This window comes from Pseudorca crassidens, chromosome 1, assembly GCF_039906515.1.
Source record: "Pseudorca crassidens isolate mPseCra1 chromosome 1, mPseCra1.hap1, whole genome shotgun sequence".
Lineage (NCBI taxonomy): Eukaryota > Metazoa > Chordata > Mammalia > Artiodactyla > Delphinidae > Pseudorca > Pseudorca crassidens.
In genome coordinates, this window is record NC_090296.1 from 108,122,283 (window position 1) to 108,138,432 (window position 16,150).

The 16,150-nt window shown below is 43.2% G+C and overlaps 1 protein-coding gene and 1 non-coding gene across 3 annotated transcripts in view; one reads left to right on the forward strand and one right to left on the reverse strand.

The window, feature by feature from the left end:
• The window catches only part of GCNT3 (glucosaminyl (N-acetyl) transferase 3, mucin type), a 106,715-nt gene extending 90,991 nt beyond the window's left edge, over positions 1-15,724 (forward strand). Inside the window, exons 1-3 of one of the 2 annotated variants that reach the window (XM_067748672.1) lie at positions 10,898-11,185; positions 12,191-12,359; positions 13,891-15,724. In XM_067748672.1, the coding sequence (XP_067604773.1) occupies positions 13,942-15,264 (1,323 nt within the window). In that variant the 5' untranslated portion in view covers positions 10,898-11,185; positions 12,191-12,359; positions 13,891-13,941 and the 3' untranslated portion in view covers positions 15,265-15,724. Of the gene's footprint in view, positions 1-10,897; positions 11,186-12,190; positions 12,360-13,890 lie in introns of those variants that run through there. The other variant, XM_067748679.1, reaches the window with a different exon arrangement.
• Positions 7-79, reverse strand: TRNAG-UCC (transfer RNA glycine (anticodon UCC)). The gene has a single exon. It is a non-coding gene; the product is annotated as a tRNA-Gly (tRNA).
• Positions 15,725-16,150: the final 426 nt, after the last annotated feature.

Below are 16,150 nucleotides of genomic sequence, written 5' to 3' on the forward strand. Positions count from 1 at the left end.
TCTTAGTTCCCTGACCAGGGATCGAACCCGTGCCCCCTGCGGTGGAAGCACAGAGTCCTAACCACTGGACCACCAGGGAAGTCCCACACAAGGGCATTCTTTGAGAAGCTTACCTGCAGGCTCGTTCATTATCTGGGGCAGGACTTCCTACCTTCACTCTACTGACCTTTTGGGCAGGATACTTCTTTGCGTGGGGCTTGGCCTGTGTGCTGTGGCGTGTCCAGCAGCATCACTGGCCTCTTCTTACTAGATGCCATCCCTCTCCCCACTCCCTGTTCCTGGCTGAGTTGTGGCCAAAAGTGTCTCCAGATAATGCCAAATGTCCCCTGGGAGGCAAAATTGCCCCTGTTTGAGAACCACAGATGTAGAAGAATGAACATTTGTTATTTGCTTCTATTGAACATTTGCTGTTTGCTGTTAAGGGCTCACACTCAGTCAAGTTACTTCTCAATTTGCAGATTTTACTCTGTTGAGAAGCAAATAATTTTTCCCCAGTAGAAGGGAGATTCCAAATGGTATGGTTTTGTATTATCTTGTAGGGCGTTAACCAGTAGTACATCTACACTAGAAACTTGACTCTAACCTTCCTGTATAAGTGCGTACAAATAGTCAGTTTCGCAAAATGCTCTTGGAACCAGATTTACCATCTTACTGCGTCCATTAAGTAGTGAGCTGAGCATGTGATGCACGTTCAGTGTATATTTGGGGAGCGTGGTTTTTTAACTTTAGGGAAAGTTACGCTTTAGCATGGTTACTTTTCCTGGCAGTCCTATGATCTGGGGTTGCCACTGTGAACTTTGGGTCAGAAGGCTCCTAGCTTTCAGATTTGGTTCCCAAGCCTTCTCAAATGTCTCTCTCTGGTGCTTTTACGTTCTTCCTGTCCCTCACAGCCCTCTCCTCTTGCTATCCACATCGACCAGCCACCCACCTGGTTGGACCCTCATCATATCCACTTGACCACTGTAATATCTGCCCCCCACAGGCTTCCTCACTGCCAGTCTTTTGCCCCTTCCTTCCATCCGTGGTAAGATCCACCTCCAAATAAGGATTTTTGAACTGTGGCTCTGACATGATGTCTGTAGGACAAAGACAAACAGGCAGCAGGAACACAGAATTTCTTTTTTTCTTTTTCTTTTTTTAAATTTTATTGAAGTATACTTGATTTACAATATTGTGTCAATTTCTGGTGTACAGAAAAGTGACTCATTTATACATATATATTTTTTTCATATTCTTTTCCATTATGGTTTGTCATAGGATGTTGAATATAGGTCCCTGTGCTATGCAGTGGACCTTGTTTATCCATCCTGTATACAATAGTTTGCATCTGCTAATCCCAAACTCCCACTCCTTCCCTCCCCCACCCCCTTCCCCTTCCCCCTTGGCAACCACAGTCTGTTCTTTATGTCCGTGAGTCTGTTTTTTTCACAGATATGTTGATTTGTATTGTATTTTAGATTTCACATATATGTGACGTCATATGGTATTTGTCTTTCTCTTTCTGACTGATTTCACTTAGTATGATAATCTCCAAGTCCATCCATGTTGCTGCAAACAGGATTATTTCATTCTTTTTGATTGCTGAGTGATATTCCATTATGTATATGTACTACATCTTCTTTATCAATTCACCTGTCCATGGACATTTAGGTTGTGTTTCCATGTCTTGGATATTGTAGATAGTGCTGCTGTGAAAAAGCTGGTCTTTCAGATTCAGGGTTAGGGGTTAGGGTTAAGGTTTAGAGTTAGGGTTCCCACACAGTGAGGAAACAGAGACCCAGTTAAAGTCACACAGGGAGGGAGGGGAATCATTTTGAAGAGGTTAGTAATCAGGTTGAACGTGCTGGGACAGTCTCTGGAAACTGGCTTTGTGCATAAATCCCAGCTATTCCCTGTTCCCCCGTCACTTCCATTGCAAAGTACAGGGCAGAAAGTATTTCCATTAATGGGCATGGAGAAGGGAGTGCCAATTAATCCAAGCTTTTCTGGCTTCAATCAGCACCTCCCAGAGCCGTCCTGACCCGTTTCCTTTGGCTTTAGTATCTTGCCCACTTTTACAACAGAAAGGGCTGGCTTCCTTCTTCCGCCACTCATTGGATCATGTGGCTGGTTTATCCTGATACTCCCATAATTAATTGGTTTTTTTTGCCTCCCACGGTCTGTTTCTGCTTTCTTCCAGCCTTCTGGCCTCCCAGTGCTACTTCTCTCTTCCTCCACGAATACCACCTTCTAACCTCTCCTTTTTGTGGTTCTCCCACAGGGAACCAGTAAGTGAGTTAGTCCCTTAAACTTTTCCCCTACAACTATAATTGAGTCAGCTTTGTGTTACATGCTGTTTATCTTTGCGCGATTGCCTAGATCGCAGTACACATCATATCCACTTTCTTGCAATCGGGGTCATGATTAGAGCCCACAAGAATATTTAAATAACACCTGAGTTATCTGGGCTCTGCCACTCAGGATGTAGCCAAGATTAGATGGTTCCTAATAGAGGTAATACAGTCCCATGTGTAATACCAGCTACGATTTAGTTTGTTTGCTCTCTCTTTCTTTAGCCAGGTTCTGATTTCCCCTCCAAAATCGCCAGCATTGTGTGGGTTTTTCAAAATCACTGACTGGTGTTTACATAATCAAAATAGAATGCATTTTTGGAACTTAGTGACGCCTCCCCTTCAAGCCAGCACTGTGTCCTTAGGTCCCCATGCCCGCTCCTCCCTCCATTCATTGGTGTTTGGCTTTTTCCTGAAGTGCCAAGCCAAAAGGTTCATAGCTTGTTTTCAAAGCATAGCTGTTCGGTCCTAGCATAATCATTGCCTTGACTATTTCATTCCATACATCAAAATATATTCCAGATGGATCCAAAGTTTAACTGTAGCCAATCGCAGAACATTTTTTAAAAGAAAGTGTGGGTGAACATTTGTATGACCCTGGAGTGGAATTGGGCTTTCCAAGGATTATATGAATTTTGGAAGCCAAAGGGAAAAGATAGATAAATTTAACTACATAAAGTAACCGCAAAACTTCTACGTATCAAATGTTGTGCCTTGGAAAGAACCCCATAAAACATAATCAAAGTCAAACAACACACTGGGGTGAAACACCTCCAAAACCAGAACAAAGGATAATTAACTGATAAATTCAAAGAGCTCTCACAAATGAATAAGAAAAACTAACAATCCAATAGAAAAATGGTTAGAAAAAATCAACAGGAAAGAAATTTAAAAAGAAATGTAGGGAATTCCTTGGCGGTCCAGTGGTTAGGACTTGATGGTCTCACTGCTGGGGCCTGGGGTCAATCCCTGGTTGGGGAACTAAGACCCTGCAAGCCACAAGGCGTGGCCAAAAAAAAAAAGAAATGCAAATGGCCAAAAACATGAAAAGAAGCCCAAGCTTACTAATAATCAAAGAAAAGTAGACGAAAATCATAGTAGGCTATCATTTGTCATCTATTGATTGTGGAAAAGACAAAAAAATGAAAGATAATACCAGGTGATGATGAGGGGAACAGGTACTTTTATGGTTAAAGTGGGTGAAACCTTTTGGGTAGTGCCAATTAAACAATTTTAAATCTGCATCTTTGACCTAGAAATTATTCTTCTAATACATTATTAGAAGTTATTTTTATAGAATAAATTATTCTATAAAAATAACAAATGTACAAAACTATAATTTTTAATGCAGCAATTTTTATAATTGAAAATGTGTTGGAAATAACTTCATTTACATAGATAAAAATGTACTGACATTGAATGACTTTCAATGTGTATTGTAAAGAGAAAAAGCAAGATTCAAAAGGGCAGGTAAAACAATCCAGTTTTTTGCATCATCATTAGAATAATATATTTTGACTGCTGTTGATATGCATTCTTCTAGAAGATTCCTACAAAGATACCATGAGTCAATAATTAGGTTGCTGGATTAATAGCTCTTAATAGGTTCAGTGATCCTCCGTCCCTTCAGAGAGGGTCAGGGTTCAGCCACTCAATCACCTGCTCACTCACTAATTGCACAAATTTTCGTTGTGCACCTGAGGCAGTGAGTGAGGTTAAGTAAAGTGACTCTGAAATGGGATTGCCTAAGTGTGAACCCATCACATGGCGCTCTTCTCGGGCAGGTTAATTTCTTCCCTTACACATGATCCACTCTACCTTCCATCATGGGTGGCGAAACTGAGGCCCAGTGAAGGTACAGGCTGCATCCTAGGTGGCTTCCCAGTTAGGGAGAGGCAGAGGCTGAGCTAGAACTGTCCCAGGAGAGGCAGCCTGGCTAGGAATTGTATTCCTAGTGTGGGCAGCTGGCGTGCAGAGGTGATAAGGGGGTGGGAGCCGGGCCAGACATCAGGGTACAAATTCTGGCCCTGCCACCTACTAGTTGTGTAGTCTCGGGTAAGTTATTCAGTGTCTCTGTGCCTTACAGGATTTGTTGTGAGAGTTAAATGTAAAGTGCTTAAGACGGTGCCCGGCACACAATATGTCTCAGTCTATGCTGATGATTATTATTTGCAAGGTACTAGGGATTAAAAGGTGGACCAGAAAGCACAGTCCTTGTAACTGAAGGCATTTATGACACAGTGGAGAATAGAGTGTGGGAAATACTATGATGAGGTAATGTTTCAGGATGTTAAGAGAGCAAGGAAGGGGGCCCTCCAACCCAGGCTTGGAGCGTCAGGGGAGGCTGCCCAGGGGAAGCCACAGCCAGCTGAGACCTAGAGGAGGCAGAGGTGGTCATTCCCTCTGGGTGGACAGAACAGCCGGGGTCAAAGTCCAGAGCTGAGATTGAGCCTTGTTATTTCCAGGAATTGAAAGTAAAGCAGGAGAAATCCCCGAGCACAGGTATCATGATTTTGAGGATAAGGCGACTAAGGTGGACCTTCAGCCTGGCTGTTTCCTCTACCCCTACTATTTGCCTGACTGATCTCTTTACCCATCAAGTATTAGCCTATATGCCACCTCCTCCAGGTTGTCTTCCAGGGATCCCACTTTCCCACAGAGCTTTATGTCTACTTGGTACGAGTACCCTTGGTACTTTGCAAACTTTATTGTCCTTGCTTGTTGATTGCTCTTCCTACCAAACTGGGAGCTCCTCCATGGTGATATTTGCATGGCACTTGTTTACCAATGCATACCTGTTAGTATGGATGAGCTAACAGAGGCCAGGAGAGGGTCCAGGAGCTTCCCAAGGATAAAAGGAGATAGAATTTTCGCTCGAGTTCTTAAATTCCACAACCGTTACGCCATGGACTCACGTCCACTACCAACTACGGGAAGCAGGTACATACCCAGGCCAGATGTGGGCTGCAGCCGAGCTTTGCTGATCAGGGCAAAGACAAAGCTCGTTATGCAATATTTTGTAATAACCTATACGGGAAAAGAATCTGAAAAGGAATAGATATATATGTACACATACATGCATCTATATATAAAAGCGAATCACTGTGCTGTGCACCTGAAATTAACACAACATTGTAAATCAACTAGACTTCAATTAAAAAAAAAAGGTAAAAAGAAAAAAAGACAAAGCTCATCTCTGATGAGCTGGAACTACAGTATTTGAGGGCTTGAGAGGTACCGAGGACCAAGTTCAGTCTCTTTGGCCTGTCAGTTGCTCAGGAATCCATTCTGCCTTCCTGACTGGTAGGTGTGGGTTGGAGAGAAGTCCTAGACGCCACTGGTTCCTACAGGCCTGCACTCCCCACCTCACCCTTCCATCTGCTCCCCACCCAAGAAGGGAGATTCTCTCTGCCTGGGGCCCAGCATGTTGTCTCATGGTCTATGCCTGAAAGATGGCAATGACCATAACCACACACGTGAAACCTTCTAGGCGTCCAGAGTGTACACAGATGATGGGACCTTATGGGCTAAGACAGCCTAGAGAGGGCCCTACCCTAGAAATACTTTCTTCACGTACTATCCAAAAGGATGGCATGAAGAGCCGGTAATTTCCTTATTCCTATTTTGTTTTTTAAGACCAAGAAAATAGAACTAAGATGTACCGTGTGTTGTTTTGTCATTTAATACATTTTTATATTTTCATATTAGTTGGCATGGCGGTCATTTTCCTTTAAAAGATCATATGAGTAAGTGAAGTGGCATTCTGTGAGTGTGAGGTGGTGCAAGTATTTCAATTATCTTATCTAAGTTGCTCTCATTATAAAAACTTCCAGTTTTACATTCATTAAAAAGGTACTTCTATTAGTATCCAGCTAGACATAAATACATGCACATACATACATATACACATGCACACGATCCTACTTTCCCCCCCAAAATAAAGACTAGATCTGTTCACATAGACCTGAAAAGAGGTAAAATCATGGTTGACTTCTGCAATCAAAGACAGCATGATTTTTTTTTTATTGAAGAATAGTTGATTTACAATGTTACGTTAGTTTCTGGTATACAGCAGTGATTCAGTATATATATATATGTGATATATCACATATATATAAAATATGATTCATATATGTATATATATATTTTTTTTTCATTTTTAAATTATGGTTTATTATAGGATACAGAATATAGTTCCCTTTGCTATACAGTAGGACCTTGTTGTTTATCTATTTTATATATAGTTGTTTGTATCTGCTAATCCCAAACTCCTAATTTATCTCTCCCCCACCCCGTTTGCCCTTTGGTAACCATAAGTTTGTTTTCTATGTCTGTGAGTCTGTTTCTGTTTTGTAAATAAGTTCACTTGTACCATATTGTAGATTCCACATATAAGTGATATCATATAGTATTTATCTTTCTCTTTCTGACTGACTTCACTTGGTATGATAATCTCTAGGTCCATCCATGTTGCTGCAAATGGCATTATTTCATCCTTTCTTTATGGCTGAGTAGTATTCCATTGTATAAATATATACCACATCTTTTTTATCCATTCCTCTGTCAATGGACATTTAGGTTGCTTCCATGTCTTGGCTATTGTAAATAGTGGAAGGCATTATTTTGTTTTGCTTCCTAAGATGATTCTAAAATAGCTTTTTTTTTAAAAATTAAAAAATATATAATACCTGTGCATTCTAGAAACTGATGAGACAAAAAAAAGGAAACGGAAAACCAGTAGCAATCACACAACCCAGAATACCGTGCTTAATATTTTAGTGCATCCCTTTCCAGACTTTTTCCTGAAATGTGTTTTTAAATAAGACACAAACAGTGGTGGTGGTGGTATGGGGATGGGAGAAGTGGTGGTAGAGAGAATGGGAATTAGATCTCCTCTTCTGTACTCTGCAGGCGTCAGACTAACTTCTTTTTACTTCCCTGAAACCTATGCCTTTTTCATACCTATGTGTCTAAATGTCCCTGAATTAGGAAACAGCTTCTGCATGGGTTAAGAATTTGTGACTCATGTAAGAGACCTGAAAAAGTAGTGGCTGTATAAGGCAGAAATTTGTTTCTTTCTTATATAAATGAAACCCAGAAGTAGGCAGTCTAGAACTGGTGAAGTGGCTGTATGGTATGACTGTCTTTCAGCTCATGACTTCCTTTCTGATTGTTGCCTCCAGGTCCTAGATAGCTGCTGGAGCTCCAACCATTACATCTGCATTCATGATAGTAAAAGAAGGAAGGGAAGAAGGGCTTAGCCTCTCCTTTTTAAGGAGCTTTCCCAGAAGTCCCCTTTTTATACTTTTAATTGTAATTTTATTTATGGTTTCTTCATAGTCAAATCTATTTCTTTTTTGTTTATAATTTTCAGGTTTTGGTGTAATAGTAAAAATATCTTCCCAACCTAGTATCATTAAAGTATTCTGTACATTTTCTGGAATTTTAGAACTGTTTTTTCTTTTTACTTTTAATCTGAAATTTATTTATGTTTATAGCGTGGGGTAGAGATCTAACATTCTTTTTCCAAATGGCTGCCGTAAAGGGACATTTTCTTTAACCCACAATATCTGTTCCTCTTGTAGCCATTAGCCAAGATCCTTCCCTAGACAGTACAAGAGGCACCCAGACAAATTCTTAATCTTTTTCTCCTAGGTTTCATTCAGACCTACACTCATTTGTTCGCACTTGTATTGCTAACCATTCCCTTTTTAGTTTTAACCTCTGGACCTCCATTGTATCCAACACGTGTCTTTTCTTGCACTCATACATGGCATTATAATCCATATGCAAACATTTCTCCCACACAGGACTGTGAGCATCTTGAGAGTAGGGACTGTCTTAATCCACTTGGTATCTCTAACATTGAAAATTTAGCAGCTTCCTCAATCAATGTTAAACTGACTGAACGAATGAAAGAGTGTCATGTTACATGCCATTTGTTACTAGTTCCCTTTAAAAGGTTACTTTCTAATGACTGAGTAGGAGGTACCTTAATCTCTTAGTTAAATCTCATTTTTGGGAGGTTACTTCTGAGGAAGTTTCCTCAACAAAATTAATCCCATTAACGCTGTTTGGATTTCAATTGGTTTCAGCTCCGTGGCATTGTACTTTTGTGGACAATTGGAGGGCACCTCCATACATCAATTCCAGTAACTATTAGTAAGCCAGGGTTTCAAGACTCCAGTACTTAGAGGACCTCTCAGGGACCCTGGGGAAGCTGTTCATTCAGGAAACATTCCTGGTGCATCTGTCACTTGGAAGTTCTCATGCTAGCTGCTCTAAGGAGGCAGAGCTGAGTTAGAAATGGCCTTTGCCCTTGGGATCAGGACACCACAATGAGGATGAGTGAGGTTTGTTTTTTTTTTGTGGTACGCGGGCCTCTCACTGCTGTGGCCTCTCCCGCTGCGTAGCACAGGCTCCGGACGCGCAGGCTCAGCGGCCGTGCCCCGAAGATCCCACATGCCGTGGAGCGGCTGGGCCCGTGAGCCATGGCTGCTGAGCCTGCGCGTCCAGAGCCTGTGCTCTGCAACGGGAGAGGCCGCAACAGTGAGAGGCCTGCGTACCGCAAAAAAAAAAAAAAAAAGGTCGGATCCCTGCTGCCTGGGCCTTCCTCTGACCCTCTTGTTGGGATTGCAGGGTCCCCTGTACCTCCATCGATGTTAACACCAAACTCCACTGGATTCTTTCAGATCCACCCTGATGAGCCTGGCTTAGTCTCCCCATTATTGGAACGCTTAGACCATTTCACAGACATACAGGGATTTACAGTTCAAAATAGCAGAAGGAGGCAAAACTATCTGCCCAATAATCAGACTAAACTCATGATTAGGAGAAAAGGATTGAGGGGTCTGAGCGGGAAAAGTCTGCTATTTCAGGAACGACACCATAGCAGTACTCATTGTGGGAACTCTGGACTGTGTTAGGCTTATACTTATTATCGGGTTTAATGTTGCTTTTATTCTCAGTACTTGAGGGAGCTGAGTGCCCTCATCATTTTCAGTGCTTGGGACTTGTAAGTATCTTCATGTAATCCTGGACCCTTGGACACATTTGCCCCCAGGCTCACCTGGCGCTGTTGGGCCTCAGCAGGGCTAAAAGAAACCCTCATGAAGGGATTCATTCCTTAGGTCTGGGCTCCTAGACCTTGAAACTTGCCTGGTCCCCACCTTGTCTTTATGGCCAGCATGGAGTTAAGGTGTGGAATCTGCTGCTTTGTGATCTCTGCGGCTTACCTGGCTCCTGATCTTCCTGTGCCTCTCTCCAGCTATTCTGTTTCCTCTCTTGCACTTCCCTGGGGTCAGATGCAGCTCACCTCTCCCCTCTGCACTGCTAACACTGACCACTTAAACTGAGCCTCTTTCCAGAGCACAGAGAAGGGGACAATTCCAGGTCTCTTCCCTTATCTACCCACATCACCAGCATCAATACTTTTCCTTGATCCAGAATTAACACTATTTGTACCCTCCTTGAGCTATTCTGTGAGCAAAATGGCCTCTGTGGGCTGGTACTGGAGACTACTTAACAGTAGTTAAGGGCCAGGGCCTGCATATGCCAGGTTTTAAGTCTCCCATATGTGTTACCTTTTTTTTTTTTTTTTTGCGGTATGCGGGCCTCTCCCGTTGCGGAGCACAGGCTCCGGACGCGCAGGCTCAGCGGCCACGGCTCACGGGACCAGCTGCTCCGCGGGATGTGGGATCTTCCCGGACCGGGTCATGAACCTGTGTCCCCTGCATCGGCAGGCGGACTCTCAACCACTTCGCCACGAGGGAAGCCCCAATATGTGTTATCTTGTTTAATCTTCACAGCAATCCTATAAAATAGCTATTTAGTATTGGCCCCAGTTATACCAAGGAAATCACTGAAGCACAGAGGGATTACAGAATTTTCCCATGGTCACACAGCTAGAAAGTAGCAGGGCTAGGATTCAGACCTAGCTCTCTCCTGCCAAAGCCTAGGTGTGCCCATAACTACTAGCCATTTGGTGTTACTCATACGTAGATTATCTTAACAAAATATATCCACAATTTGTTAATGTTACATTAGCATATATTTAGCAAATAAAAGTGGATACCTGTTTTGGTTACCTTAAAAATCAAATATTTAAATTATTTTCTCTCTATTGAGAGATTCTTTGATTTTTTTTATGGGAAAGAAGGTGGGACTTTGAGGTGGCCAGCAAAGAGAAGTAAGATATAAACAAATTGGAAAGATTTTGCTAGATTCCGATACTGGAGCAAGTGTTTATCCTTTAATCGTTTTTGCCCCGGAGTGACCAAAGCTGACAGAAGACAGAGCCGGTGGAGCGGGGTCAATAAAAGAGCGGGCGCACATGACTCCATATGGCTCTGTGCCATTGGTCTGTCTTCATCTACAGTCAGAAACAGGCAGAGGAGGTCCAAAAAAAGAAAAGACCTAAATTCCCGGTGCTTTATTGCGGGCTGCATAAACAATTCTTGCAGGAGGAAGGCAACGCTAACTCATCTTCGTTATTAAGCTGTTGTCTTCAGATGAAGCCTGCCCTCCTGGACTCAGCTTTGTGATGCTGGATGAGGGAAGTCTGCAAATCACGTTTGTGCTTTGCCAGCTGCCCCTTATTAGGCTCTGCCAATAGGGGGCGGTGGAGGAAGACAGACTGGAGGCGGGACTTCCTGTTGGCTTCGTACATAATTCCTGCTTCTGTGAGCGTCACTATGTCAACGCCCTTTTCCTTCGCAGTTGTGGTCCCTCTATGTAGCTGCACTGAATCTAGTTTACAGTAACGGAGCACAGAGACACCAGGCTCCTCAGGAGAGGTCTGGATCTCAGCCTAGGAGGCCCTCCTCTGAGCTCAGAGACCCCAGCACCAACCAGAGGTCTGAGTTTCCGCTTGTTGGCATCCCCTTACCAAATTCTCAATAATCCCCCAATATTTTCCTCCTTCTTCCAGCCTAGGGGTGGTAGCTACTTACAGCAGTTGTTACTTCCTTAATAATTTAGCATCATCTACCCCTCCCCCTGCTTTCCGTTATCTACTTAACTTGATACCTGGTTAAGTTCTTTATGTAAAATTATTAAATTTGTTATTTCAAATATTTGGCCAGGAATGCTGCATATTTGGAGGGGTGCTTTGGGGTTGATGGGGAGAGGCAAACAGTGGCAAACAATGGCAGCAGTTTTGAAGAAGTAAGTTTTCACACTGTATTGCCAAAACCACCCATGGGGTGCTCACTGAAGTCCAACCACCCTTAGTGTTAGCCTTGTTCAGACTGTCAGGAACCCTAGACTCACAGACATTAGTGATGGAGATCTACAGTCTGGAGCCCCGAGGATATTTCTCCAACTTACAAATTATTAACAGTCATGGAAAGACAGACAAATTAATTTTTTTTTGAGTAGTTGCCATGGAAGAGCAAAGTCTGTTTTTCACTGACTTTTCCTTTAAAGTAAAAGAACAAAAAAAATAATCCTTGAAGGTCATTTTTATTGCTTCACTCTTCAGTGAAATTCAGGGAGTATTCAGGGAACATAAGAGGAGAGATATTTGAACTCCAGGCCAAAAGAAGATAGGGGCATACTGTGTGTTTCCACGGTTCCTTGTTAAGGGGGAAAAAAGCTTTCAAGTTCTTGTATGAGTATTGACAAGTTTTTATGAATGGTTTTGTGGCAGGAGAACATGAGTACAAACTGGGCTATTCCGGATGAAATAGCTGCTTGCCTTCTTACGCATTGCCAGCATGTTTTTCCTGCTTGCTCACCTCCCTGAATGACTTGTTCTTGAGAATATGCTCCTGAATGATATATCTGATCTGGCTCTCTTATCTGAGAGCAGGAAGCTAGAAGGTCAGTGACAGAGCCACCTGCTGCTCTTTACTTTGCAGAGATTAAGGAGTCTGACACAGTTTCTTGGACATCCTATGAATGTTAGAAAATATGTTTTGGAGAGGCTGAAGAAAGAAGAGACATGGTGTTCACATTTGCTTCCATGGAACCCAACAGATCTTCCCTTGGGAAAAAGATCTTCCCTAAATAAGAAGGAAGCTATTAAAGGTGAGAGTTTTCTTTACTTTTCATTTTTTCATCCTCTTAGATTCCCGTAAGTTATTACTAAAGAGGATACAGTCTTATGCTTTGAACAAGATTGCAATAAGGGAAAAGAATTATTGCTGGAAGGATATGTCACATTTTGTTCCTCTTTTTCTCCTTTTGGGGATTATTTTTTCCCCTATACTATCTGGTTTTCTTTGTTGGTACTAAGTACCCTTAGTGATTCAGATATACATACTTCTTCATATTCTTTTCCATTATGGTTTATCACAGGATATTGAATATAGTTCCCTGTGCTATACAGTAGGACTTTGTTGTTTATCTGTTTTTTACATAGTAGTTTTAGGTACCCTGTATTGTATTTAAAAGGTAGCTGTGGTTTGGAGGAACAAGTATTAGGCTTACAGACACACGCCCCCTCCCAAAAAAAAAGATTGGGGGGAAGAGGGAGTATGGAAGAGTCCCAGATTTGCTTCCTATAATGTATATGACATTTGGCAAGTTATTTAGCTTCCGTTTTCCTCTCTATAAAAGAGGCCTAATATTACTATGTTTTAGGCATGTTGTGAAGATTCAATGGGAAAATGTAAAGAAATTTCTGGCTCAAAGAAAGTTCTCATTAAATATTGCATATGCATAGCTTTGTGTGTCTCTGTGTGGATATATTTTAAATTTGGATAGACTGAGAGTTATCTGTATGATTACAATGTATTTTTGGAGTTACATCCAATTTTTTGTACTTGTTTAAGAACATTTTCTTTAAAGCGTGGCTAGATGCCACAGCTAACCAATGAATTATATGTGGTGAAAGCATCCTAAAATATGAACTGCCAAATAAGAGCAAGAACTGTACTTTATCTTTTTTTTTTTTTTTTTTGTGGTACGCGGGCCTCTCACTGTTGTGGCCTCTCCCGTTGCGGAGCACAGGCTCCGGACGCGCAGGCTCAGCGGCCATGGCTCACGGGCCCAGCCGCTCCGCGGCATGTGGGATCTTCCCGGACCAGGGCACGAACCCGTGTCCCCTGCATCGGCAGGCGGACTCTCAACCACTGCGCCACCAGGGAAGCCCTACTTTATCTTTTAAAAGGACATTTCTAGAACTGAAGCTGAGAGTTTGAATTTCATGGATTTTCTCTCTAGACCGATCAGAAATTCTATCCCCCAGTTAAGAGCTATGTTAGAAACAGGGTGGTAAGGTTTGGGGGGAAGAAGGAAAAAGGAAGGGTGGGGAGTTCCTCTTATTAATTACAGCTCTACAGCAACAGGTACTTAGCTCTCTGCTTCCCTTACTCTCTCCTGAGGTGGAGGTGGACCCAGATCCTGATTCCAGTGCCAGCATGATCAGCTGGTTTGTAGTGTCAGGCTACAGACCTCCATCAGTGAGCTGGGTGCATGAAGTTCCTAGGAAGGACTTGACTGAGGGTATTTGTCTAGAGAAGAAACCTGTTTTTGCCATCACTTTGGAGTTGAACTTGATGTTCCTTGAGCATGTTCCAGGTTAGTTTGTAACTGAAGGCATTTTGTTCTGTCCAAGGATTTCATCCTCCTCCTTCCCTGTGCCCAAACTCTACCGATCTCCCATTCCATGAAGATGATTGGGTGGAAGAAGAAACTCTGCAGGGGGCATCACCTGTGGGCCCTGGGCTGCTATATGCTGCTGGCCGTTGTTGCTCTGAGACTTTCTCTCAGGTTAAAATGTGACATAGATTCCCTGGATCTGGAATCCAGGGACTTTCGAAGCCAGCGCTGTAGGGACATCTTGTACAAGTCCCTGAAGCTGCCAGCAAAGAGATCCATCAACTGTTCTGGGGTCACCCGAGGGGACCAGGAAGCAGTGGTCAAGGCTCTCCTGGACAATCTGGAGGTCAAGAAGAAGCGGGAGCCTTTCACAGACACCGATTACCTCAACATGACCAGAGATTGTCAGCAGTTTAAGTCCCAAAGGAAGTTCATACAGTTCCCACTGAGCAAAGAAGAGTTAGACTTCCCCATCGCATACTCTGTGGTGGTCCATGAGAAGATTGAAAACTTTGAACGGCTGCTGCGAGCTGTGTATGCCCCTCAGAACATATACTGCGTCCATGTGGATGAGAAGTCCCCAGAAACTTTCAAAGAGGCAGTCAGGGCCATTATTTCCTGCTTCCCAAATGTTTTCATGGCCAGTAAGTTGGTCCGAGTGGTTTACGCCTCCTGGTCCAGGGTGCAGGCTGACCTGAACTGTATGGAAGACTTGCTCCAGAGCTCGGTGCCTTGGAAATACTTACTGAATACATGTGGGACAGATTTTCCTATAAAGACCAATGCTGAGACGGTCCTGGCCCTCAAGATGTTGAATGGGAAGAACAGTATGGAGTCCGAGATACCTACTGAGTACAAAAAGTCTCGCTGGAAATACCACTATGAGGTGACAGACACGTTGCACCTAACCAGCAAGATGAAGGACCCTCCCCCTGATAACTTACCCGTGTTCACAGGGAATGCCTATTTTGTGGCTTCTCGAGCCTTTGTCCAACATGTCTTAGAGAACCCCAAATCCCAACGACTGATCGAATGGGCAAAAGACACCTATAGCCCCGATGAACACCTCTGGGCCACCCTTCAGCGTGCACCGTGGATGCCTGGCTCTGTCCCCTACCACCCGAAGTTTCACATCTCAGACATGACCGCCATTGCCAGGCTGGTCAAATGGCAGTTCCACGAGGGAGACATCAGTATGGGGGCGCCTTATGCACCTTGCTCTGGAATCCACCAGCGGGCTATCTGCATTTATGGGGCTGGGGACCTGCACTGGATTCTTCAGAGTCATCACCTCTTGGCGAACAAGTTTGACCCAAAGGTGGATGATAATGTTCTGCAGTGTTTAGAAGAGTATTTACGTTATAAGGCCATCTATGGGACTGAACTCTGAGATACACCGTGAGAGGATTGCTACCCAGGGGGCAGGAACATGTACAAACGTGCCCAGAACATGCTGGGACAGTGTGGGGTGGGAGAGCAGGGCTCTGGAATCCGTGGCATCTCCCTGGGTCAGGGGGCTGCTCTTGGAGTGTGATGAGTAGATTTGTTGCCTCGCAAATTGCTGCCCTGGGTGAACACTGTTGTGTCCTCACCTCACTTCCAATAGCTTCTCCACTGACTTTCCCACCGAGTTGGGAATAAGAACCAGCTCTTTGGATGAATAAGGGAGGGAAGTGTGGCAGGAGACCCTGGATTTTAGTTCAATTCTTGGTATTGGCTTTTTCACTCTTTGGAGATGCCACTCCAATTCCACTCTTTGGAGATGCTTGGTAGTAGGGAGGGGACTTTGAGGGAAAAAAGGCCTTGTATTTTGTACTATTAGCTTCAAAATAAAGAGCTTCTGATTCAAATCCCTGACTCTACTCTTTGTCTAGTAAGCCAGAGATAAGATAAAACTCTGAGACGTTTTCTCATAACTATTGGTGACATTTAAAATCCCTGGTGGCTAGCAAGAGAATCCCCATTGTTCCGGAATGATCATGGCAAGCTGTATAAATGGCAGATGCAAAAGAATATAGAGGAACACAGCTGACTCTTTCATTATTGAAAGCCCTCCTCACTTTGTTAACATCGCCAGATTCATGACTTTTCTGTAAGGGAAAAGGCAGGGTGATTTAACCAATATGACCCTCCATACCCTTATGGGAAAATTACAGCACTAATTTTGCAAGCTTCACAACCAAAGCTTAACGTTCCATGAGAAAGATGGTAGTTGCCATTAAGTAAGGTCACCGTATAATTTATTGTCAAAACTGGAACACATTTTATTTGGGGGT